The sequence below is a fragment of the Saccopteryx leptura genome, chromosome 1, assembly GCF_036850995.1.
Source record: "Saccopteryx leptura isolate mSacLep1 chromosome 1, mSacLep1_pri_phased_curated, whole genome shotgun sequence".
Lineage (NCBI taxonomy): Eukaryota > Metazoa > Chordata > Mammalia > Chiroptera > Emballonuridae > Saccopteryx > Saccopteryx leptura.
Window position 1 is genome coordinate 242,079,924 of NC_089503.1, and position 25,745 is coordinate 242,105,668.

At 46.6% G+C, this 25,745-nt stretch overlaps 1 protein-coding gene across 3 annotated transcripts; it reads right to left on the reverse strand.

The window, feature by feature from the left end:
* Positions 1 to 865: 865 nt before the first annotated feature.
* On the reverse strand, positions 866 to 25,745 carry PNOC (prepronociceptin). 3 transcript variants are annotated; one of them, XM_066360951.1, is made up of 4 exons: positions 25,722 to 25,745; positions 14,557 to 14,706; positions 4,462 to 4,780; positions 866 to 1,214 (listed from the first exon to the last, which is right to left on the reverse strand). In XM_066360951.1, the coding sequence occupies exons 2-4, from the start codon at positions 14,680 to 14,682 to the stop codon at positions 1,129 to 1,131; spliced, it is 531 nt and encodes a 176-aa protein (XP_066217048.1). In that variant the 5' UTR covers positions 14,683 to 14,706; positions 25,722 to 25,745; the 3' UTR covers positions 866 to 1,128. The 3 variants fall into 3 exon arrangements, with proteins under 3 accessions (XP_066217048.1, XP_066217047.1, XP_066217049.1); XM_066360950.1 differs by having other exon boundaries at positions 4,390 to 4,780; XM_066360952.1 differs by having other exon boundaries at positions 1,126 to 1,214; positions 4,332 to 4,780.

Genomic DNA, 25,745 nt, shown 5'->3' on the forward strand with positions numbered 1-25,745 from the left:
CACTGCCTTTGAAGTGACATTCTTTATTTGCAGCCCTGGGCCCTCCCAAGCTTACCATGATGGCTGCATCTGAGGACCCCCTAACTTTTTGGCTTCCAATTTTTGGACCAACAGGAAACAATAGGCCGGAGTTTGAGGGGCGCTGAAGGAGAGAAGAGTTGGGGTGTTGCCTCTCCTGGCCCTGTACTGTGTGTGACTGGCCGTCCGTCCAGCTCAGGGGGTCCCAGTAACTCCCCCTGACCCGAGCTCTCCACCTCCTCAGCAGAGCTCCTGACCTTCCCTTTCATGGCAGATGTTTGGCTCTCCTCAGTTACTCTGGGTGCACCCGATGTTTCTTGGCTGGACCCTGATAGTTACACACCTTGACATGTATCATGTTAAATTGGAGATGAAAAATGACACGAGCCGATTTGTCAAATCTCTGCCCCTTGCCTCACATCCCAATCTGGTGGTCCCAAACTGGCAGGGTCTGCATCTCTCGGAACTTTTTGCAAATTTTTATTGAGTCAGAAATGGAAGCTGGGACCCAATAACTTGCCTGTTGGGAAAGTTTACATGCAAAGGAGTTTCTGAGAACCGTGGCCCTTCTGTCCCACCCATCCATCCACCCATTTGCATCTGGGGACACAGCGCAGTTGGGTGTTTCTGCTCACGTATCTTGCCTGTCATACTTGATGTAAAGCAGAGCCATGTGCTTTTTGTTCTTGTCTCCCAAGAGAGGCAGCTCTGATGGTATGTTTGGGTTCTGTACTTCTCAGTGACTTCGCTTAAAAACAACCAACCAATTTATTAACCATTTGCTCAGTAGAAGTTTAATGGAGAAATATCTGTTCAAAACAATCAGTCCAAAAGAACAGCTCTTTTACAAACAAGTTATGGCAGTGACAAGTCAACACCCCAGGCTTGATGTCCTGTTCCTTTAACCCACCCCTAGAAGAGGGGAGAGGTGGGTGAGGAGGAAGGGGGCCATTTCAATGGTAGCTGGAGGAATTACAAAAATACACTCTGATGTAGCAACTGGGCTGTCATGAAACATGCCATGGTGGGGGGAGTGGAGGGGAAGAAGGAAGACAACCAGACAGGGAGGTTCTGCACCCTGGGGGTGGAGACCCGGAGGCAGAGCCTGGCTCAGTGCCGTGGGAAGGAAGGAATCCGGATGCCCAGGCGGCAGGTCTGGGGCTGGACACATGCTGTTTTGGGGATCACCCGGACACCTAGGGAGACAGAAATGATTATAAAATGGCAGACTCGACAGTTTTACTAACTCTTCAACCCTATTTGTCCTAGGGACTGAGCGATGGACAGGAGGCAAAGAAAAGCTACCAACTGAATAAACAGCCCCTAAAGCAGCGAGAGAGAGCGTTGTCTAATTCCCTGTACACACCTTCTTTCCCTGGCCCTAATATATGCCTATTATATAGTAGACTGTTATACAGGGGTGGGTGAAAGAAGGTTTATGTTGTGAGTGCCTAAAACATGGAGTCTGTTCTTGTATTATTACTTATTCTTGTATTATATATTTTTCCATATGAACAACCGTAAACCTACTTTTGCCCACCCCTGTGTAGTCTACTGGCATAACTAACAGAATAGAGAGGGAGGCCTGTGGACTGGACTCGAAAGGTACAGAACAGGCTCCCTGCCCAGAAACAGCTCTCTTATCCCCGGTATTTGGAATCCATGTGTACTGATTTATTTCTAGAGGCTGCTATATCCTCATTTACAGTTCTCTTAAGGAGCAAGTGTTTCTTAAGCCTGATTGCGCTAATTCCTCACTATGAATGAATATGCTCACCACTGTCTAAAAGGGTCCAAGCCTGGGCGAGCAAAGAGGAGACAGTAGAAGGACAGGAAAGAGGAGGGTAGATACCCAGACCAGTTGTATCCTCCTCATCCTTCTGTCTAGGACTGGTCCTGCACCCCAATGTCCCTCCTTCCTAACATATCATGACACTTTCTGATTAGGGTTCTTTAGCCTGTTCCCGTGTTAAACAGCTCCGTTTCCTCCAGCTTCATCCATGTAGATTGGTACTGGCTCCTGGAGTCCCCCAAGATGGAGAAATCTCAAGCATGTGTAGGGCTGGTTGGGGTGTGTGCAAGTGAATCAAGACAAGGTTTCAGCTGCCTGTTATGGACTCATAAATACTTGTCAATCTTGTAACTCCGCAACCTTGACTGTGTGGGGAAAAGAGAGATGGTTGCGGAAGGAGGGGGAGCAATCAATAAAACCCAAACGAGCTGGTTAATGTTTCCAGTGTGTCCATCAAGGCGTCTACATGTGAGCAAAGCAGCAGACAGAAGCTAGTTGCCCGTTTTGTTTCAGTGCTTCTCAGGCGGAAGCTTAATAGAAAATGAGAAAAACCAATTGCCTGAACAGGAGCTCAAATAGTTCTTTTTTTTTTTAAATAATAAATGGATTCCTACTAATGTGACTGATTTTAAACTGTCTTTAGGTAGAGAAAATGGTTGTACTTGAGAATTAGACATGAGCTCAGTGTCCCTTAAGAGCCACTTTATAGAAGAATGTCTTGAAGATTTGAAAAAATTCAATCTGTGCTACTTCTGAAAGATTTATTGTTAGGGACTGTGCACATATGGCTTAACAAGAAAGAGAATGCTTGTTAAAGACCCAAGAGTATGACTTCAAAAACTGCAGGTTAATCCAGGGCCTTCAGAGATTAGTCATTCTGCTGAAATAAACACAGCAACCTTCTCAACCTAATACATGTGTCCGTATTTGGCAATGGGTGTCTTGCAAACAAGCCGGCCCACCTGCACATTGCTACATGGGCTGCCTCCCTTCCTAGGTGTGAGTGCGAATGATTAACACATGTATTAATATACTTGAAGAAAGATTATTAATGATCTGGCTATCTTTGATTTATGGGATGCAAAATAAAACAGCTCATGAGGGCATTTTCTTGGATGTCTCTGAGCCTGGGAAAAGCCCCACTTGGGTAATGTTCTGGAAATGTTTTTGACCAACTGATTAGTTCTTTCTGTTAGGGCAAGTTTCTAGACCAGTTAAGAAGAGGTCCGAGATGCTACAGATAATTTTATGCCCACATGTGAATTAAGGCACATAGCCTCGATGGATATTCTTAGATCTTTCAGAAAATTCCACTCTGCTAATTCCCTGTGCCACTCAACGTTATGTATAGGTTGATGGGATGAGGACAGTTGAATTTGTAATGACTGGGTGATAAATTAGGGTCTTTGATGTTTATTATCTGATATGTATTATAAGTATCTGTATTAGCATGGCTGTGGGGATAAGATCAGACCAGAAGGGGGAGATGAATAAGGGCAAGCACGCAAACAAACAAAAACAAACTGGCCTGGCCCCTGGTGGTGCAGTGGATAAAGCATCAACCTGAATGCTGAGGTCGCTGGTTCAAAACCCTGGGCTTGACTGATTAAGGCACAGATGGGATTAATGCTTCCTGCTCTTCCCCCCTTCTCTCGCTCCCTTCTCTCTCTCTCTCTCTCTCTCCTCTCTAAAACAAATAAATAAAACCTTTTTTTAAAAAAAAGAACAGTTGTGCATTTTAAATTAAAAACAAAACAAAATGGGAAACAAAACAAAAATGACCCTGGAAAGAAGTGAAAAGTGAGGAAAGATCCCTTAGAATCTATAAGGGATAGGGCTTTTAGACCTTATTCTAAAAGCTACTGGGTCATCAGAGCTCAGTGATACTGCCTGAGCAGTATCAAGCACAGGGAATCCGCCCACTGGGCAGGGCAGTGGGATGGTCACATGGGAGGAAGAAGAGCGGAAAGTGTAGGTCCTGGTCCTTGGCTGGGGGTGGGGTGGGCAAGTTTCATGGTTCCCATGGAATCTAGTCATTTTGAGATATGGCGTGGGGGGAAGAGATGGGGGATAGCTAAGCTGGTTTTGAAGGTTAAATACCAATATCATAGCCACAGAAATCAGACTCTTTCCTAATAACTAAGGGTAGGTCCAGCGATTGGTTCTTAGAGATCAAGTCTCTGAGGAAAGGTGAGCTGAATGGTTGCCATGGCAACTGGATAGGAGGATTGGTCCACTTTACTGTCCCCATAGTAACTAATCTCCTGGAGAGTTATGGAGGAATTAGTTATCTTACCCTACTACTATTATCCCCATGGTAACCAGTCTCGAAATGGCAGTGGTCAGCCTTAAGGAGCAATCCTAAAAAAAGAAATCTTTGCTCCTTAGGAAAAGGGTGGGCAGGTGGCAGGGCGGTGAATTTATCTCCTAGGCCTCCCAGGAGCTTAATGTGTGTGTCTAATGTGCTAAGACAGGTATAGGAGGTTTCTTTTCGCCCCCAGCTCATTCCTGCCCAACTCACTCATGGGTTGAAGTGGACGGTGCAGCTGGGAGGGGCTCTCCTTCCGGCTACACATTACCATTCTGGTGCAGGGTGCGCCGGCGCTGGCTGGACTGCATGCTCAGGACCAGGTACTGCCTCATAAACTCACTGAACCGCTTCTGGTTGGCCAATTTCCGGGCTGACTTCCGGGCCCCGGTGAAGCCCCCAAACCTCTTCTGCAGCTGCTTCTGCTCCTTATCTCCAGCCTCATCCAAGCCGGGCCCGGTCTCTTTCTGCGCTGGGAACAGGCTCCTGACACGGGGCATCCGCCTCAGGTGCGTCTCAGAGGCTCTTGGCCAGTGGAGAGCAGCCGCCAAGTGCTCTGGATCGGCAGGGCTGAGCTGCCAGGAGCCCCTGGCCATGACCTCGGTGCACGGGGCCCAGAGAGGGCTGGACAAGACCTTTCCCTCACATTCGAGGATGCACACCTGCAAAGACAGGTGGGAGGAAGGGAGGAAGACCAGGGGGACATCTATTAATCCAAGGGGATGAGGAGATCAAATCCCTCTGGCGCCTGTATCTGTACCAGTACTAGTGCTTCTGCATTATCTCTTTGTGAAGTACTGCACAGCCATTTTACATGTTATTACTAGGTTCATAGAATTTCAAAGTTGGAAAGCAACAGAAAACCATCTGGCCTAGCTCCATCACTTCTCAGATGAAGAAACTTGGGGCTCAGAGATGTGAGGTGAACTTACTCCAGGTGGCGCAACAAGTTAACACAGAATGCATGCACTAGAACTGTACCCTGCTATAGATAGCCCTTAGCTGGGTGTTTGGAGCCACTCTCTCCCACTTTGCAAGCCAACCACAGGAATAAAGCTAAGGAATTTTTTTACACTCATTTTTTGGTTATTTTTTTTCTGTTACTACAGTACAGTGTACAGTACAATATATTTATGTCCTTTTCCTTTTTATGTGGTTTAGTTGTATTTTTAGGTTCTAGATTATGATTTTACAACTGTGTTTAAGATAGGTAAGTCATCCATATGAGAGTCATCCATAAAGAAGAATTTTATTTCGTTCTTTAATCAGGCTTAAGGGAGGTCAGATTGGCTTAAGAAATTGGGGATGCCAAAGTATATACAGGGAGTCCTTGGGATATGACAGTCTCAACATATGACATTTTGCGTTTACGATGCTCACTCCCATAAAAACTTTAAAAAATTTAAACGTGAGTATTTAGGCTTACACTGTTAGTGTCGTACTTATGGACTATGTGGGTGAACTAGTTCCAGACCAGCCTGGAACAATTCTTTAAGAATGTAGAGAGGCCTGCAACAGATCCTGTACCCTCGATATCAGCTGCTTCTTGAGATGAAACACCTGTGTACAGGTAGAATCATCTCCCTCGTCTCCTGCATGTTCCTCAGGCAATCCTGATTCACCTGACCCAGTATTACCAGCACCTTCTGCAGGTTCTGCTGCCTCTCCAGCTTCCTCCTCCCAATAGGTCACTCTCTCCCACTTTGCAAGCCAACCACAGGAATAAAGCTAAGGAATTTTTTTACACTCATTTTTTGGTTATTTTTTTCTGTTACTACAGTACAGTGTACAGTACAATATATTTATGTCCTTTTCCTTTTTATGTGGTTTAGTTGTATTTTTAGGTTCTAGATTATGATTTTACAACTGTGTTTAAGATAGGTAAGTGACTTAGCCTAGGGTGTGTTTCAACTTACACCAAAATTCGGGTTATGTTACTGTTGTAGGAACAAAACTGTGTCATAACCTAAGGACCCCCGTAGTTAAATCTGCATAGTTATTTTAAGGTCCCCAGGTAAAGCTCTGTCCTGGTATTAATTTTCCACCCCCCCCCCCACAATATACTTGTCATCACTATCTGTTCATCATTCATAGAAAATGAAGGTCAAGGCCCTCTGGGATGTGGGCAGGTTGGGCAATCCGGTTCCACATGGGCAATAGTGACCATCAGATACAATGCAGTAGACCCACCAGGCTCCTGGAAACCTCTGCTACTGCTCTCCCTCTCCAGGGTCTCCCACTTCTCCTCCTGACTGGTCCTGGCCTTGGCCTCACTCTTCCACATTCCTGTCTCTGGTTGGGTCTCTTGAAAGCCTCTGCCTTCAACTTTTCTTATTTGCTGTTTTGGCTTCACCCCAAATTCTCCTCTTTGTGTTTCTGGCATTAGCCAGATGAAATCCCACTTCACCCTGGCCTTGCCGTCATGGTCAGCAGAAAGTTGCAGAGTCTTTCATCGAACCTGGGAGCTCTTGCCTGGCTTACAGAGCACAAACAGTTACTGTTCTGTCTGAGCAGCGGCAGGTCATCTGAATACTGGTGTATGTGCCCTGTAGTCTCTGCCTGGGGAGCAAAAATGCTCACCCAGGTGTTCAGAGTGGCGCAGATGCCTCTGTGGGTAAGGTTTCCTACCAGGTTTCTAACCAAGGAATGAGACATGCAGGCACACACCCCACAGGCTAGTCCACAAAACCCTAAAAACTGTCTTCAATTCTACTTGTGTACGTTTTTGCCACCCTTGACCTTCAGCTCCTTTGGTCACTGCTTGGTCACTTCGTCTGTTTGTGCCTCTCTGAATGACACCTTATTCCTTAGTTGATTTAAGTTTAGAACCTGGGTATATCTTCAGCGTCTCCCTTCTCAGAAACCCCGCCCCCCCATCCCGTCAGTATATAAGTCTGCCCTCCTTCCCATCCCTGATTCCTGAGGACCTCTTAGGGGGCAGTGGATTCTTAGTTGAGCTCCTCATCTCCAATCTTACTGCTCTGACCCATTTTCTATCCCTGGCAGAATAGTCTTCCTGGAGAATACATCAAATTACATCATTACTTGCCCATAATTACCCCATATTTTGTCTGCAATGGAAGTCGCCCAGTGGCCACACTGGGAAGTGGCCGTAACTGTCTTTGTATGTCAGCAAAGCATGGCATAGATGGTCCCCAGGAGAGACCTTCAGCAGTACCTTGTCCAGGGGGTCCCACACCTGGGTGTGAACCCAAATCATCTACAGAATCTTAAAAAACATGGAATTTCAAAATCCAGTTAAACTCCTGAATAATAGAACCAGGGTTTGAATAGAATTTTACAAAACTCAGGTAATTCTGAAATTTGCCCAGGTTTGGAACCACTGGTGTTGTCCACGTTCACATGTTACAATAAGATTCAGTAATGGGTCCAAAACTACACTGCCAGATAACAGTATAACCTGAGCAAGAACACAAATGTCTCGAGCTGCATCGCAGGACATTTCCTACTCAATGACTTCACGTGTGCTTACAATACTATGGACTGATGGAAATGAATGGGAGGATAGAATCCTATGAGACCAAATGGTAAAGCTCTGGTGGGAAAACTGCTCATTTTCACGTTGCTGGACCAGAGTGGAGAAAGAGACAGAATCCAATGACAATACCACTCCTCTTCACAGGAGCACCCTTACCCAAGCCCACATGCAAGCCAGAGGTGCTGATGTTGGCACCTACTGATCCCCCAGCTGTGTTTTTTTTGAGCATGTCCTTTCCATTAGCTTCTTTTTTTTTTCAGAGAATCTGGCAGAAGTAATATGTGGTCAGTGCCAACCCAGCAGAGCTACCTAGAGAAACCTCTTTTTCACATCCACAATGTCACTGGGTATGTAAAAAGGACAGGCAACTTCCAGAGAGAGGGAGGGTGAATGTTAGGACAATGGTAGCTGCAAACTTGAGTATTCTGTAGGAATTGCTACTAGAGTTTGTTAGAATGCAAATTCTTAGCCTATGCCTGGAGATTCTATTCAGTGAGCCAAGACTATGTCCCAGGGATTTGCATTATTTGCAAGCATTCCAGGTGATTCTGAGGCTGGACTATGAGAAATCCTGCCTTGGAACTGGCTCTGAGGAGGATGAAGCTGTCAGGGAACATGGTGGTCGGAGAGTCCATCAAAGATAGGTTCACATGGGTCTGTACTTAGCCTGCTCCTGAAACACTTTGAAGAAAACTGGGTAGAACCAATTTGTAGTATGTGCTTTCGGATCATGATCCTCTTGGGTTATTACTCTAGCAGTGGGTCTCAGCTGGGGGAGATTTCTGCCTTCCCCCTACCCAGGAACATTTGGAAATATCTGGAGATATTCTTGGTTGTCACACAGGGGATGGGGAAGGGGGTTGCTATTGCTCTCTGTGGGTAGAGCCCAGGGATGCTGCCAAACATCCTACAATGCACAGGACAGCCTCCTCCCTCCCTCCAACAAATAATTACCCAGCATCCCTGGGCTTTACCCACAGAGAGCAATAGCAACTCCCCTCCCCATCTCCCCATCCCCTGAGTGACAACCAAGAATATCTCCAGAGATTGTCAAATGTTCCTGGGGTGGGGGAAGGCAAAAATCTCCCCCAGTTGAGACCCATTGCTGGAGTAATAACCCAAGAGGATTATGATCACCTCTGTGGTGAGTCTGAGAAACTGTATTCTATAGAGTCAAGGAGAAAGCATGGGTAGCACTTGGAAAGCCAGTAGGAGTTCAGAATCTTAGCATTGAAATGGACCTTTGGGCACACCTAGTTCAATCCTGCAGCATAGTAGCCCCAAAATGTTTGTTGAATTGTTCCATACCATCCATTTACAGGAACAGGTGGGAGTTGTTAAACCTAAAGGCTATTAGACCTTCTGCGAGTCTCTGGGGTTTCTAAGCCCAGATGGTAATTGGATTGTGTGTCAATCAGAGAAAATGAAATTCTACGATCAAACCAGATGCGTAGCCTGTACCAAGACTCATCATACTGTTGGCTGAATTAGGTACTAACACAATCATCTCGACTCATGATGTAGGAGAAGGTTTTGGGCAAATAGGAGGAATCCAAATTCTCAACAGCATTTGTAGCACCAGATGGGCATCAGAGCTTAATGCTGAACCGTCTGGTCTGAGGGACCCACCAGCCTCTTTTCAGAGGTGGGTTAATAGCCTATTAAGTGAGCCGGACACATTTGCACAGCCCACACTGATGGCATTACTATATTAAGCCAGAGTGTGGATGAGCATCTGGGAAGTCTCAAATGGATGCCAAATTGATCTGTAAAGCTGGGCTTGTGGGGAAACTGAGCAAAGGGCCATTTGGCTGTCTGGAACCACAGACTAGGGAGCAGGCACATGAGCCCAATGGAAGGAAAAGAAGAAGCTCATTCATGTTGTCAGGTTTCTGTCACTAGAGGATCAAACCACTTCTGACCCAGAGAAATTTGCTGGCTATTTGCTTTAGTAGGTTCTGCCAGAATATCTGCAGGCCAGCCGATGAATAGTGCAGAAGAAAAACATATCAGAAACTCCTACTACAAAGCAACTACCAAGGGTTTTCATGTCATGAAGACAGGAGGCACTCCCTGACCAGGTGGTGGCGCAGTGGATAGAGCATCGGACTGGGATGCAGAGTACCCAGGTTTGAGACCCCGAGGTCACCAGCTTGAGCGCGGGCTCATCTGGTTTGAGCAAAAAGCCCACCAGCTTGAACCCAAGGTCGCTGGCTCAAGCAAGGGGTTACTCGGTCTGCTGAAGGCCCATGGTCAAGGCACATATGAGAAAGCAATCAATGAACAACTAAGGTGTTGCCACGAAAAACTGATGATTGATGCTTCTCATCTCTCTCTGTTCCTGTCTGTCCCTTTCTATCCCTCTCTCTGACTCTCTGTCTCTGTAAAAAATAAAAATAAAAATCATCTTTAAAAAAAAAAAGACAGGAAGCACTAACAACAGACAATTTCTTTTACTATTAGAGTTTTAGGAAGCTTTAAATCCATATCCCAGACCTCTCTTGAGAGCTACCTTCTTCTTTGTCTCTAAAACATGTAGTTTTTCCTATTTGAGCTGATATAGTAAAGCACCATTCACAATCAGGTGAAAGCCCAGGACACTGCAGTGGGCTTTGCATGTGAGTCATTTACTGACCAAAATTATAGCCTAAGAAAAAGCCAGCCTTACTTGGACTATGGACTTGGAGTGAGAAACAAAGGAATTCTTGATGAAGCCAGGGGTCCAAAAGGTCCTAGGAATAGCTCAGGATTGTATAATTTGGTGGAGGGGGTTGGGAAAGTGACCCTGGCTGAAATATCTGAACTCCATCCCCCATTATTCACAGAGTTGACACTCGAGAGTTGCCAAGATTTAGAAATGAGATGTGGCTGTCTACATTCTAGACATTTCATAAATTAAAAAAAATATATGTTAAAAGTAAAAACAAACTAGAAAGGAAATAATCAGGCACCTTGTTCCTCTGGGGTCAGCAGGCACTGTGAAGGTTTCTCTCTTCACTTTAAGTGTTCATCAATTGCTGTCATATGTGCCTTGACTGGCAAGCCCAGGGCTTCGAACCAGTGACCTCAGCATTCCAGGTTGACACTCTACCCACTGTGCCACCATAGGCCAGGTGCTCCAAATTCTTTCCCGGCATCGAAAGACATCAGTGTGAAAACTTGGCAGTGTCCATAATAAATGTACCTAGTAGGAGGCTACAGGTCTTATAATTTTACAATTTCCATGGACATGTTTACTGAGTAATGCTCTGTGCTCACTGAGCTATGGGTGGGGGTCCCCAGAACCACTAGCAAAGGAAGCTCACACCTTATGGTGAGAAAAAGAACAGCAAATAACTGTCAGAGAACAGAGGAGGAGGGGCTGGTCCTACTGAGGGCGGGTGGAGGGTCAGCAAGGTGTTCTAACAGGTGAAACTTAACTAGGGTTTTGAAGTACAAGCAGAGGAGGGAGAGGCATGTACAAGATGGGAGGGCAAGTTACTGGAGTTGCAAGAAGGCTAGGAAAGGAAGGCGGGACTTCCGGTAAGTGTGGAAACTGAATGGAGCTCAGCAGAGACCAGGGGTGGAGCGTCCCTGTGGGAATTACCTGCGGCCAGGAGGAGAGCTGAAGGCCTGGATAGGGGGTGGCATTTCCGAGGGGGAGGTAAGAAGCAAGGCATCTTGGGGCTCATTAGGTTTAGAGGGTGGGGAGAGGAACAGGAGCCCCATAGGAGGCAGAAAACCAAGAGTCAGAGCAGAGAAGTGCACCTGGCAAGTTTACAAAGAAAGAGGACAAGGAGTGGGAAGCCTGCCAGTCAGCCTGGGGCTTCGGTGCTTAGGAGCTGCCGGTGACCCAGGGAGAGCAGCTGAGAGTGGGGCAGCGGCTAGGGGGTCAAGGTCATAATCTTTCAGAAAGAATGACAACAAAGGGAAGGAAAGAGCAGGTGGGACAGGAGAGAAAAGCAGGAGAATGCCCGGCAGGGAAATCAGTGCTACAGCGGAAGGGGGAGAGAAGGGGCCGGAGCACAGATGGGCAGCAGCTGGGGAGAATGGAGACAGACCCTGAGACGGCGGTAAAGGAGACTGGAGAGAATTCATACTTGCTCGCTGCTGCCTCCTTGTCCAGGGCAACCCAAGGCCAAGGTCACGGTGTCCAAGGGGGTGGAAGGCACATTAGTGTTTCACCGTCAGGTGTGATGTTTGTTATAAGGAGATCCTGTGACGTATGAGTGATTTGCCTTGTGAAAAATACATTAGAGCAGACTCAGGGAGGGTTATTCTTATAGTTAAGTCCTAATGCTTTCTTTTATTGTAAAATACACATTACAACAAATTTACCATTTTGAGCATTTTAGCTGTACATTCAGTGTCCCCACTATCTATATCCAGGACTTTTCTATCTTCCCAATCTAAAACTCTGTACCCGTCCATCGCTGACAACCACCATTCCACTTTTCTCTCTATGAATTAGACCATGGTAAGTAGACTCACACAGTATTTGTTCTTTTTTTTTTTTGTATTTTTCTGAAGCTGGAAACGGGGAGGCAGTCAGACAGACTCCCGCATGTGCCCAACCGGGATCCACCCGGCATGCCCACCAGGGGGCGATGCTCTGCCCCTCTGGGCTGTTGCTCTGTTGCAACCAGAGCCACTCTAGCGCCTGGGGCAGAGGCCAAGGAGCCATCCCCAGCGCCCGGGCCATCTTTGCTCCAATGGAGCCTCGGCTGCGGGAGGGGAAGAGAGAGACAGAGAGGAAGGAGAGGGGGAGGGGTGGAGAAGCAGATGGGCGCTTTTCCTGTGTGTCCTGGCCAGGAATCGAACCCGGGACTTCTGCACGCCACGCCGACGCTCTACCACTGAGCCAACCGGCCAGGGCAGTATTTGTTCTTTTGTGTTTGGCTCTTTTCACTTAGCATAATGTCTCCAAGTTTCATCCATTTGTTACACATGCCAGAATGTTCCTTTTTAAGGCTGAGTAATATTCCATTGTCTGTACATACACATTCTGTTTATCCATTGGGTTGTTTCCACCTTCTGGAGATTGTGAATAATGCTGCTATGGACATAGGTGTACAAATATCTTTTGAGTCCTACTGCTTTTCTGAGTGGGAGATGAAGGGTTGCCATTAAAGCTAGTGACCCAGGAATTGTGCCTAACTTTCAATCGGTCTAGGCTGCAGCCTGCCAACCTTAACAGCACGGCAATTATGAAATTATTACTTCATCAACTCCTTCATGGGTGTACACACAAACTAGTTGTCTACTCCGTTTACTAAGACCAAGGGAAAGTGTTTTGTGGGTGAACTTTTAAACCTCTCTGGGTCGCACAGAAAAGGCATGAGGGCCTTCTGTGCTCTATCCAAACTCAGCTTTTCTCAGTTCCTTATGTGGCATTTGCATACCCCCACCCCCCGCCCCCATGCCTCCCTTTACTGTCTGGGGCCCACTGTCTGCCTCTTCACTCCCACTCATCTTTGGTCTCCTGAGAGACTTCAGTTTCTCTAAGGCCCCTCTGCCCCTCCAGACTAGGTTGGGGTCCACTGCTCTGTGTTTCCGCAGCACCTACTATTTGCTCTCTTGTGGAGGGATTGTGGATTTTGCTCTCCCATTGGTTGCAAAGTTCATCCATCTGCTCACCTCTGGGTCCCTTGTCCTAGTCAGAAAACCCATGATGGATGAATGAGAGGGACGGGTAAACTCTGAATGGGTTCTCTGGGAATGCTTTTCGCGATGGGCTTGCAAACCACTGAGCGGGGTGGGAAGAGCTTGGCAGCTGGGCCTGTTGGGGCTGTGTTTGTTCATCTCTCGGGCCTCAGCCCTCCAGGAATGCTTGGGTTCTGTATTTGTATACTTGCCTTAAGGAACTGTAGTGACTTTTGGCTGGGTTTTTTTTTTTTTTTTTTTTTGTATTTTTCTGAAGCTAGAAACCGGGAGAGACAGTCAGACAGACTCCCGCATGCGCCCGACCGGGATCCACCCGGCATGCCCACCAGGGGGCGACGCTCAGCCCACCAGGGGGCGATGCTCTGCCCTTCCGGAACGTCGCTCTGTTGCGACCAGAGCCACTCCAGCGCCTGGGGCAGAGGCCAAGAGCCATCCCCAGCGCCCGGGCCATCCCTGCTCCAATGGAGCCTCGCTGCGGGAGGGGAAGAGAGAGACAGAGATGAAGGAGAGGGGGAGGGGCGGAGAAGCAGATGGGCACTTCTCCTGTGTGCCCTGGCTGGGAATCGAACCCGGGATCTCTGCACACCAGGCCGACGCTCTACCACTGAGCCAACCGGCCAGGGCCACTTTTGGCTGTTTTTTTTTTTTTTCACTTTTGGTTGTTTTTATAGGTTGAGGAGTTTGAAACATGGCATCTTTTGAAAGGAGTTTATTTAACTACAGGAAAAAATAGTGGCATTACATTGGATTTACTAGGAGAGTAGTAACTCGACTGAAATAAAAGCAGTGGGAAAAGCAGCTTATTTAATAAAAGGAATTGTAATGTTGGATTTACACTTCCAATTTAGAATTTAAATAGAAGAGAGCATTTTAGGTGTTTATTGTAGACTTATCTGGACTATTAAAAATGGAGGGCAGCATGCCTATTCAACTAGAGGGGGGATTGGTTAAACAAATTACACTGTACTCACAAAGAGAAATAACTCAATGTTTCATAACATGGCGAAATTATTCTGGTATAATATAGCAAGTGAAAACACTAGGAATTCTTTCTCTGACTTGTGGGATTTAATGTGATTTTAATTTTTTTTTTTAAACTTGTCTAATTTGCAGGCCTTTGTTTGAACTTGAGAAAGTGGAAAGATGGCAGGTTCCCTTCAGAAGATGCTTAAGTCTTTTTCTGTTCCCCACTGACTACATGACACGGAGCAAGTCACATGAGCTCTGGGCGGGCCTCAGTTTACCATTCTGCCCCAGAGGAGCCAGAGAGGCAGAGACGGCAATGCGCCTACCTACCTCAAGGTTGAAGCTGTCCAGAGCTGGGCGGAGCTTCTCTCTGCAGGTCAGACAGTCCTCCCGACAGCTGCCCCACGCGCTGGAGAAGAGGCTGAGCAGCAGGAGGTCACAAAGCAGGGTTTTCATGGTGAGGGAGCGGCAGGCAAGATACTGAAACACAAGGGGGGGGGGGTGGCAGTGACAACAGTCATTTGGTGGGGGCCAGAGCGGCTGGAGACCTTCACACAGGGGACGCAGGAAAGACGCTCCAGAGGGGACAATGCCAGGGACTGAGACTCACCTCCCAGGAGGGAATGAATTGTCAAGGGCACAGGGGGTCCACTCCTGTCAGCCAGGCCTGATGTTCATGCAGGGGCTGGTGTCAGGGCTCCTGGAGAATGGCGCCCCGTGATTCCTGCCGCCTCAACATGCACGATGAGCATGTTCAGGGAGCTAACTGCGTCACTTTGCAACTTAGAGGTGTGTGACCTTAAGACAGGCGTGGCCAACAGTTTTTGCCCCGGGCCAGATTAGAAAGAAAACTTTTTTCACAGGCCAGACGAAATATTAAAATTAAAAAGTGTTAAATACAAAAATGATTCGTTTAAGTAAACAAAGTTTTATTATGTAATTTGTTTATGAATAAATGAGTGAAAAAATTTTAATATACAATATTATTTTAATAAAAATATTTTTTAATAAAAATATAATTATATACCAAATAAATATCCAAACTGTATCACAATCGAAACAATATTTAATTAATAGAATGAGCTTGAAGGGGTTATATTGCAAATAAAACAATTATTTCATTTTACAAATAGCCTGGACATGTTTTCAGTTATCAACTGCAGCTATTGTCTATGTGCTACAATGTCACTTGATTCAGCACACTTGACCACAAAAATAACGAATTGTTTGACCTTGGGTGTGCACTGGCGAACTCCGCCTAAAAGAATGTGGGTTTCATATCGCCGCTAAACGTCAAACAGTTCATATCGAGTACAGACGAGTACAAAAGTTGTAAATCTTTATAATGGAATTTTTTAAAAAAATAAAGAAGTATTGTGAATCCTATCGACCAATTATTGGAAGTTAACCCTAGATTAGTCACATACGGAATTCTTTTCCGCATGTTACTGTCTTCTTAAATATCTTGATTTCCAATAATCAAAGATGCTTCCATTTCTGAGTAGCTGAGATTTTAAAGTAGCGGAGAATATTAAAAATTTAATGGCAGGCCACATAAACTCATTATGTGGGCCGGATCCAGACCATGGGCTATATGTTGGCCATGCCTGCCTTAAGACAACCTCTCTAAGCCTCCACTGTCATAGCTATAAAATGGGAATATAGGCCCTGGCCGGCTGGCTCAGTGGTAGAGGGTCAGCCTGGCGTGTGGAAGTCCCGGGTTCAATTTCCAGTGAGGGCACACAGGAGAAGAGCCCATCTGCTTCTCCACCCCTCCCTCTCTCCTTTCTCTCTATTTCTCTCTTTGCCTCTTGCAGCCAAGGCCCATTAGAGCAAAGTTGGCCTGGGCGCTGAGGATAGCTCCATGTCCTCCACTTCAGGCACTAGAATGGCTCTGGGTGCAATGGAGCAACACCCCAGATGGGCAAGGCATCGCCCCCTAGTAGGCTTGCCAGGTGGGTTCTGGTTGGGTGCATGCAGGAGTCTGTCTCTTTGCCTCCCTGCTTCTCACTTCAGAAAAATTAAAAAAAAAAAGTGGGAGAATGTAGTCATGTGCCGCATAATGACATTTCAAACAACAGCGGACCACATGTGTGACAGTGGTCCTATGCGATTGTAACAGCTGAAAATTTTCTATCACCTAGTGACATGGGGGCCATCACAGTGTTGTAGCATAACACATTTCTGCCTTGCTTGTGATAGTGCTGGCGTAAATGTTTAATCATCATTTTAGAGTGCTCTTTTTCTACTTATAAAAAATGTTTGATGTAAAGACAGCGTGCTGTGTTACGCCAGGAGCAGCCGCGTATCTATCTCATGGTGACTGCATCTCTTGGTTGCATCATTTTCTCTTGTGCTTGATTTAATCTGGTGTTGTTTTGTGCAGTGACATGTTATAGTATTGGAGCAACAGGCTATCCCATAGATGGTCTAGCCTAGGCATGTAGTAGGCTAGACCATCTAGGTTTGTGTAGGTGCACTCTGTGGTATCCACACAACCATGACGTCACCAAACGATACATTTCTCACAAGGTATCGCTGTCATTAAGTGGTGCATGACAAGAGTGGTACCTGCCCTGTCACAGGGCTGTTGCAAAGATAAGAACCATAAGGGAAGTTTTGCAGAGTGCCATGCAAGAGCGAGATGTGTAAGATATGCGATTTATGGGTGACTCACACTCCTCCCCTCCTGCTCCCAAGCCTTCATGCCTCAGCCAGGAATGCCCCCCACAGCCCCAGATTTTGTTCTTTCAGGAGGCTGCTGCCAGGTTCCCTGTTCTGTTTGCTCTGCTAAATGCAAGCTAACTGCCAGAGCACGGGACCAACATGTTTATTTACCTTGCTACTCCGTGCAAAGCACAGGACCAGGCATGTGGAGTCATTTATTAAGAAATTAACAAAGACACTATTCTAAGGTATTGCTTCAAACAATTATTAGATCAGAAGTTTGTATTCTTAATTTTTAAAACCTTATTGATTTTAGAAAGAGAAGAAGGGACAGAAAGAGAGACAGCAACCGGAACATCTGTTCCTGTATGTGCTCTGACCAGGGATTGAACTGGCAACCTCTGTGCTTTGGCACACAGAGCCATCTGGTCAGGGCCAGAAGTCTATAAATATTCTTTATGGAGAATTGCCTGAAAGATGTTTAGTTTTCTCTTTTCCTCTTTAAATTTATCCAGTGATAAAGCCTCTTGAATCAAAAAGCTATTTCCTTGGACTGAATGATACCGGCCCCTACAGAACAGTCTTTATTTGGAGGAGTGAATGGAAAGGGGAACACAGGGACTTTCTGGAAATGTTGTGAATGTTCTTGATTGAGGTGTAGGTCACAGGCGTGTATACATTTGCCATAACTCATTGAAACTAAATTGAATTCAGTGCATTTCACTGTACAAATATTTTACCTTAAGAAAGAGTTCGGTGTAGAAAAAAAAATCACCTTTATTGCTTTTTCATCAGATTATACTGAGAAGACACACAGGACTTGCTACTCAAACACAGTCTGTGGACCGACAGTAGCAATGTTGCCTGGGATCTAACAGAAATGCAAAATTTCTGCCCCCACCCCAGAACCACTGAGTCTGGACCTGCATTTTTAGCAAGAGTCTCAAGGGATTCCTACAAACACTGAAGTGTGAGGAGCTCTGGCAGAAGATAGATGGATGTGGTATGGAGTAAGCGAACAGGAGGAGGAGCCTGCAGTCATCCCGTGGTCACGCTGGGGGACCGTCCCAGCTCTTCCTGCGCATCGTTCAAGCATTTCATACCAGGATGTCGACTAAAAGATGCTCAACCTTTAACTCAAAGATGTGACATTTGAGGTGGGTTTTGAATGATAAGTAAGTTTTCCAAGAGGACAAAGAAGAGGGCATTTGAGAGACACAGGAAACAGTCACTGAGGAGTAAGGAGCACAGCCTGTGAGGGGACGGGGACTGGTACACAGGGGCCACCTGCCCACACTCCTTGGGGAAGCACCTGCTAAGAGAGAAGCTCTGTCCCAATGGAGCAGAGTCTTGTTTATTATCCTAAAGGGTTTGAGCTTTACCCTGTAGCTGATGGGATGTCCCGGGCTAATGAATGACGAGCACAGACATCTATACACAGGAATGTATCTCAGATGCATCTTCCTTCTGCACCACTAAGGCAAGTGCCTTAGTTGAGACTTATTGCCTTGGTTATTGCGATCATGTCTAATTTGTCTGATAGATGAGCTGGCCTCCTACCAAACCATCTTCAAGTCTGATGACGTTCTTTATGCTTAAGACCATTATCTAACTCCTACGAGGACTTAAGACCGCTGTCACCCTTGCGTCTTCTTTATAGTCCCAGTGAGTAGTGAGTCACCTTTGGTTCCCGACTCCACCAGGTACTTCATGGCTCTGTGTCTTGGTGCTTTCTCTTCCTCCTACCCAGAACACGCGTCTCCAGCTCATACTTCACACGCACCTTAAAAATCATCCCCCCTGGGAAGCTGTCTCCATCCCCTGCTCTGAGTCACCTGCACCTCCCCTGCGGCTGTGGCATCCCCAAGCAGCACATCAGGGTGGGAAGCGAGTGGGCCTCAGGGGCCTGTCACACAGGCGCAATGGACCCATGTTGCAGAGTTGTTGTGACTGGCATTTTCCCGTCAACTCATCACTGTAGACTGCCTGGCTTCAGGTCGCAGGTCTGCGACTCCACTTCTCATCTGTAAAAATGGTCTCCATCTCCTTAATGTTTATAAGCAGCGAAAAGAGCACCTGTCATATAACAAAGTGCTATATAAAAGCTTAGAAAATAAAGAGCCCAGCACATAGCTTCCCCTCAGCAATGCTCTCACTGTGTCCCGCGGGGCCCTGGCCACACTGGACTGCAGGCTTGGGCACCTGTGTGTATTTTTCCCTCTGCCCTGTGACGTCCTGAAGGGCAGGGATCACGTCCCATGAGTTTCTATCTCCAGCACTCAGATAGGACCAGGGACGTAGGAGGTGCTCAAAAAAGTTTGGTAAATGATGGGAGCCCTCTTCCTTCTCCTTAGCAAAGTAGGGTGGGTGAGTGTCTAGGAATCTGCCTCACTGAGGGCCCTGGGTACTCCTGGCCCAGGGGCCACGTCAGCACCTGTGTCCCTGACAAGTGTCTGTTAGCTCCTTGTTCAGTTTGAGGGTGGGAATTAGTTTTGTTCCAGAGCCTGCCGCCCACACACGTTGTGGTAGAAGACTGGTTACAAATGGCAGTGAGACAGGGTCGGAACAGTGTTACATATAAATAGAAATTTCTTTTGAAGAGAAAGTGTATCTTGAGTTCTAAACAGCTACCATAAAAGCAAAGGTCTTAACTCAAAGACCGCTTGAACATGCCTTCGTTTAATTTGAGAGTTGTCTTTACATTCCTTATTCTACTAAATTTCCATCTTTCTAGTCCGGAGATGTTTTTGAGGCATTTGTCTAAGAATGGCATGGCTGTGCGCTCTATGGCCACAGGGTGGCAGCACATGTACGTCACAGAAGAAAGGAGGCATGGAGAAAAGGGATTGCTTCCTTTCCTTCTTCATACAAAATTGCAATATATAATATCTGCAAAGGCTGAGCTGAGAAGTTGTGACAGATGTTAATAAAATGCTCCCTGCTGAGGGTTTTCATGAACTGTCTTAACTGGAACGTGTAGTGGATTGGCTGATCCTTGTTATCTCAAGTTCTGGGTAAATGGGTTTGTCAGGTGTGCTGCAGAAAGAGGATCAGCTCCTGGGACAGGTGGCATGCATAGGCATCCTTCTTGCATGTACAGTGGGGGTCTGCTGTGGTTTGGCACTGGAGTTACCTTACTAAATCTACTGAGTGTTAGCCTGGCCCTCCCTGTTGGTCCTCCTCTCCTTCAGTCTCCAACCTTATAACCTCTGTGTCCGGTGCCTGGTTTTTCTTAGGGGATTTCACCTGTTATTAAAAAATCATCTATCCTCAGTGCTATGCATTCTCTTCTAAAATTCAAAGAAGCCTTAAAATGGGAATGACCACACAGTCCTTTCTCACAGGTGGTTTGTAATATTTAATAGGTTGATATACATGAAAACGCAAAATATATGTAATTACCTGTAGAAAATGAACAACGTTTTGCTCTTGTTGGTACTTCTTACCACACCTAGTAGCATGAGTGTGTCCAGGGTTCAGTTAGATTTTGAACTTTATTGAAACTGCAATAGACATTTTTCATTCTCAAGAAGGCTTGACAACAAGAATGTGCCTTTTTTAAAAAAATAGCTCTTATATCAGTTAATGCCAACTAAATAAAGGCAAGTAATAAGCTAATTTATGAGTTATATCTATGTTTAATCTTTACACTTTGTGATTTTGGGCAAGTTACTCCTGCAACGAGAGCTTCCGTCTTCTCGACTGCCAAGTGGGGGTAACAACAGGTTTTCATTTGTGTTGTTTCTGTTATACAATAGTAACCATCAGTAAAAAAATAAAATAAAATTACCTAAGTGCGTTTGAATTCTGTGTGGCTTGTGTTTCCTTTGGTAAACCTAGCTCAGCTAATACTTCTGTGTGGTTATTATTATATTTAGAGATCTGGACATCTTGTATTGAATAAAGAAATGCTTAAATACCTTTTAGTTCAGTAATGACACCTCATAAATTTAATTGGGCTCCAATGTTTATAAAGATAAAATACCACCGTGATTTAGACTTAATCTATTTGCATGTGATCTTGCTTCCAAGGACAATATAATCAGTTGCTTATCTGTTTGGAGTATTACGTTTGAAGCTTTAGCCTAAGACACAAGTTAATTATGTTTTGTCTTATGACCTGTGAGAAAGGCTGTAGCTTGGGTGTTTGTAGAGGAAAAGTAAAGAGGGGCATTCTTTCTGGTAGAGGCATATATGTCTCCATCCTCCTTACTGCTTTTTACGGCTTATGAAAGATTTTTATATTCCTATACAACCCTATAATCTATTCTAGGGTAAACATCATCCCTATTTTTGAGATGAGCAGAAGTTTATAGAGGTTAAGTAACTTGCCCAAGAGCATCTAGCTTATAAAAAGCAGACCCAGCACTTAAACTCAGGTGTTTTCACACTAAATGGTGTGTTCTGGGAAACCACAGACTCCACACCCTGGTTCTGTTTGGAAAGATTGGCAAATCCTGGTGGAATCTTGTTGAGATGGTTTCTATTTATATGTAATAGTAATCACGTTACTATTATATTCAGATTCCTTATGTGCCAGACACTGTGCTAATTGCTTTATAAGCATCCACCCTCTGGGGTAAGGGCTATTGTCCCCATTGCACAGTTGGGAAGACTGAGACATAACTTGGAAAGGCAGAGAGCTGTGACTCAGACCCTTCTGATTCCCACGCTTGTGCCCTCACCAGAGTGCTCAAAGATCTCTGCAGTTGTCTGCCTGCCTTCGTGCAGCTGAATTCATTCTGAGGACCTCTTTTTTGTCCCGACCTCTGGGCTCCCTTCTGTTTTCTTGCTTCTGCCCATTCGTAGAGGAATCTCTCATGGCCCGACAGCACAGGGGTTTGTCTGCCACGCGCCCTTTGTCTTTGACCCACTGCAGACAGGACGCCTACACTTTGCTTGTTCACCAGCTATTTCTGAGGGAGGCCTCTCTGGTTTCTTTTCTTCCTCTGACTAATATGCTTACATTCAAAAAAGGTAACCTTCTCTGCTCTAAAATTCCACTTGGGAAGAGGAAACGGGCAGGGAGGAGGTGGAGAGCAAAGCAATTACCCACCCCCAAACAGACCAAATGTGCCCAGTGCTGGTGCGCAATGAGTGAGCAGAAGCCCTGCGTGTGGAAACCAGAGTCCCGGGTTCGAGCTGTGGCTCTGTCGATGTTTGTCGGATCTTGAGCAAGGCCCTTTCTCTGGGCCTCTGTTTCCCCTTCTCCAAAAAGAGGCAGTTGTGTTAGATGGTTGATAGTTTTGATTTTCTAAGTAGCCAGAGAGTTGTGCTCTCCCTGTAAGGGGAGGCAGAAGAGGGGGGCCAGAGGGAGAGAAGAAAGGGGCTCTGTGAGGAAGCAGCTTCTGGGCAGCCCAGCCTGGGGCTCAGCAGAGGGTCTGAGAGGTCACCAGATGTGTTTTCTGTCAGGGCTGCTACCACACTGAAAAGGAATCATCCTGAACTTTGATATTCCTGATTCCTGCCCTATAGCTCCCCATACACTGTCATAATAATTAAAATAAAAATTTTAAAGCATTTTATTTTTATACTGAAATACACTTAATGTTCTTTTCAAATAGATTAGAAAATACAGATAAGCAGCAATGGCTCTGTACCAATAATCTTCAAACTTCTTTAAATTGATGCCACTAGCGATCAGTTTCTGAGCATTCATTCCCAATTTACTTATTTATATACGGTATACAACCTACTGAAGTGCGCATTAAGAAAGATAACAATATCATAAAAATAAATCTTCAATGTCCTGAAGCCCAGTGGATTGTCAGGAGCCCACACCCCCTGGAGACCACTGGTGGACATCTAGTGACATTGACGGTGAGTTCTCAAAGCTGAGGACATTCATCAGACAGGTCTGTTCTCTGGGCATTGCGAGGCTCCCATCCGGAGCGCCACACACATTTCTTGGCTGATGAATGAGGAGCAGGGGTGAGGGAAGAACACAGGACTGTGTGAGAGGAGGGGAGGTTGGCTCTGAGCCGTGATGGGGAGGCAGAGCCCTGGCTGGCTGGTGATTCACTGACATTTTCACCAAGATCCAGGACTCCTGGGAGGCAAGCTCTACACTCCCCCCCCCCCCCCAGGCCAGGCCCTTCAGAGCTGGTGACACTGTTTCTGCCAGACTGAGGCAGTGGCCAGTGTTTGAAAAACCACAGGGTCACAGAAAGTCCAGACTGATGGTGGTCATAGCCTGTTTAGGGAGATGTCTAGAAAATTCGCTTGGCCCCCAAGTTGGTGTGCCCAGATCTCACAGTGAGTTTGTGGTGAGAAGGAAACCTTCATGTTAGGTCATGGAAGTGCCTATAGGCATTTACAGAAAAGAAAATCCAGTTTGCCTCATGAGTTAGTCCCTAGCAATTTAAACCACTGCAGCTGCTATTATGATGATTCCTGTTGTGGGAGAGGAGTCCATCCCCTCCCTAGGATATCCTAGACCCAGAACTGGTAGATTTCACAGCTTCCTATTTCTGCTTTGGGAGCCGGGGGGCGGGGGAACATTCACTGAACCATGTTGATAAAAGTGTAGGACACCCCCCTAAACCTCACATCCCTGCCATGTGGGTGTGTCCGTGTGTGTCTCAGCATGAAGTAAGCATGTAGACAAGTTTAGATCGCTGCCTGGCGTGTAGTAGGTTTCAGTATGCATTAGTTCCTTTGCCCTTCTTTTGTGCCTTTGTTCTGGTTGCCCCCTTTCTCTCCAGATCCCCTGGCCCCCGCGCGTCCTTCCCTGCCTCGCTCCAATCCCTGCAGTCGCTGGGGCAATTGCTCCTTCCTTCCTGGGAATCCCTCCAGCACGTGCTGTCTGGACCATGCGATTTAGGACTTAATTACAGCCAGCCTGGCATTGTCCCCCCATCGTTTCACTGTGTCTGTGTGCCCCCACCCCCAGCCCCGTTTGTTTGTAAGCACCCCTTGCCCACAGTGGAAGGTGCGCTGGACTCAGCAAGGCTGGACTCAGCTCTCTGTCTGCCCTTCTTGAACAAATTGTTTAACATCTCAGCTTCAGTTTTCAACTGCAACGTGGAGATAATGACACCACCTCAGAGGGCTGTTGCCAGGGATAATGGGTGTGAAAGCGTTGTCCAAGATGTAAATCATTGTACAAATGTAAAGGGCTGTTATTATCACCTCCTCCGAATCCAGCCGCCCCCCCCCCCCCCCGTGCACCTCCCCTGCCTGGTTGAGTGGAGAAGATAAATACCTGATTGATTGAGTAGGGAATAGCTTTGTGACAGCTTCTGTTACAAGCTCCAGGGAGCACGGGTTTGAGCCTAATCTTGCAATTACCCCTTCATTGACAATGCAAAATTTCCAGCAATCTCTAGAGACTGGAGTGCCCTCAGCCTTCCGCTGATAAAGCCGTGGCTGCTGCCCCGTGGAGAACAGAACTACGTCTCCACCACGACCCCAGGCTGCGCCCCTGCCCTCGAAGGACAGCACTGGGACGGTGTGGGCTGCTTTTACTAAGGCGGTGGTGGGGGACCGGCATTCCAAGGACCCAGCCCTGCGGAAGACCCATCCAGCACAGGATCACGAATCCTTTTTTGTTAAAGGTGTCATAGCATCCGTGGAAGCGTACAGAATATCTCCCTGCCACACTTCATAAATGTGAGGATGGAGCGTGCGCGCGGCAGCCTCCCACAGGCAGCAAGAAAGAGCAGTGATTTCTTCGGGAGGTTTTGATAAGAAGCCAGACATTTACTTTTCCCCTCTGTGTGGAAAACTCTGGTTTAGGCTGGCTGCCGAATGCCATGCAAAAGCTCATCTTTTGTTAGTCTCCCGAACAATGTTATTGGTTATAATTGGGGCAATTATGGGCTGCTTGAGGAAGCGAAACACAGATGTTTAAGCCCAGGATCACGGTATTCAAGTCCAAGGCAGCTTGCTTTAAATAGTCCATTTACCGAATCATCCTGCCTCACTTGAAATCCCCCCAGAACCTGCCCGTGTTCAGAGTGAGGTGGGGGAGGAGAGGATAGGGAATGGAGGGAGGGAGGAGTGAGACACGGAGGGTGCAAGACACACAAAGAGAGGAGAAAGAAAAGGAGGCGGAGAAAGAGCGAGAGAGAGTTTCGATGACTTCTGCATGTATATTCCACAGGACCCCAGCGGAGACCTTCAGGTGGGAGCAATGGGCAGGAGGAGAAAGAGGCAAAAAAAAAAAAAAAAAAAGAGAGAGAGACTGCAAAATGACTCGGGGTCTGGGAGACCAAGGTCATCCCTGCAGAAACTGATGTGGCATTCACACACAGCGACCACAATCAGCCACGTCCTACCGGTCCAGCACAATGCCCCGGGTCCGACTTCCCCCACACCATTACTTATAATTCCTATTCAGTGCAGAAGGGAGAAGGGTCCCCTCAGGACTGAAAACCCAGACCCCACTTAACCAGCCGGAACACACTTCAAGGGAAGGAAAGAAAGGAAGTCAGCCGCACAGAGACATTGCTCACGAGGGTGCCAGGGGTCTTCCTAGGGCTGCCCTGAAAGGCAACCCCCACCCCAAGCCTGTCCCTTCTGTAACTCACTCCTCCAGCCACCTTTGCTCAACAGACAGGAATGACCAAGTCAGGGCCACATCTGGGAAATCAAAACTTTTCCTCATCTCTAAGTTCGGCTCTCTCTTCTTCTGCATCTTGTCTTCAGGATAAAAACCTCAAGCCTCCCCCACCACCCTCCATCCAAGCTTTGTAAAGAAAATGAATGAGGACAGCTGCATCCACACTGGACAAAGAAGGGAGGCTGAGAGGGAGCCCCCGCTGCCCTGCTTTCTCCCGGGGCTCCCAGCAGTTTGTCTCGGGCTGGGGTTCACATGCTTTGCCTACCTGAGTGCTGTCAGTAGCCCGGCT

Bases quoted from the DNA above. Each gene is read 5' to 3' on its own strand.
- PNOC (XM_066360950.1), bottom strand. From the start codon at position 14,682: ATGAAAACCCTGCTTTGTGACCTCCTGCTGCTCAGCCTCTTCTCCAGC. The intron at 4,781-14,556 runs GTAGGTAGGCGC...CTGTCTTTGCAG, and splicing joins TGGACAGCTTCAACCTTGAG to GTGTGCATCCTCGAATGTGA. The intron at 1,215-4,389 runs GTAATGTGTAGC...CTGTCTCCCTAG, and splicing joins GCGCACCCTGCACCAGAATG to GTGTCCGGGTGATCCCCAAA.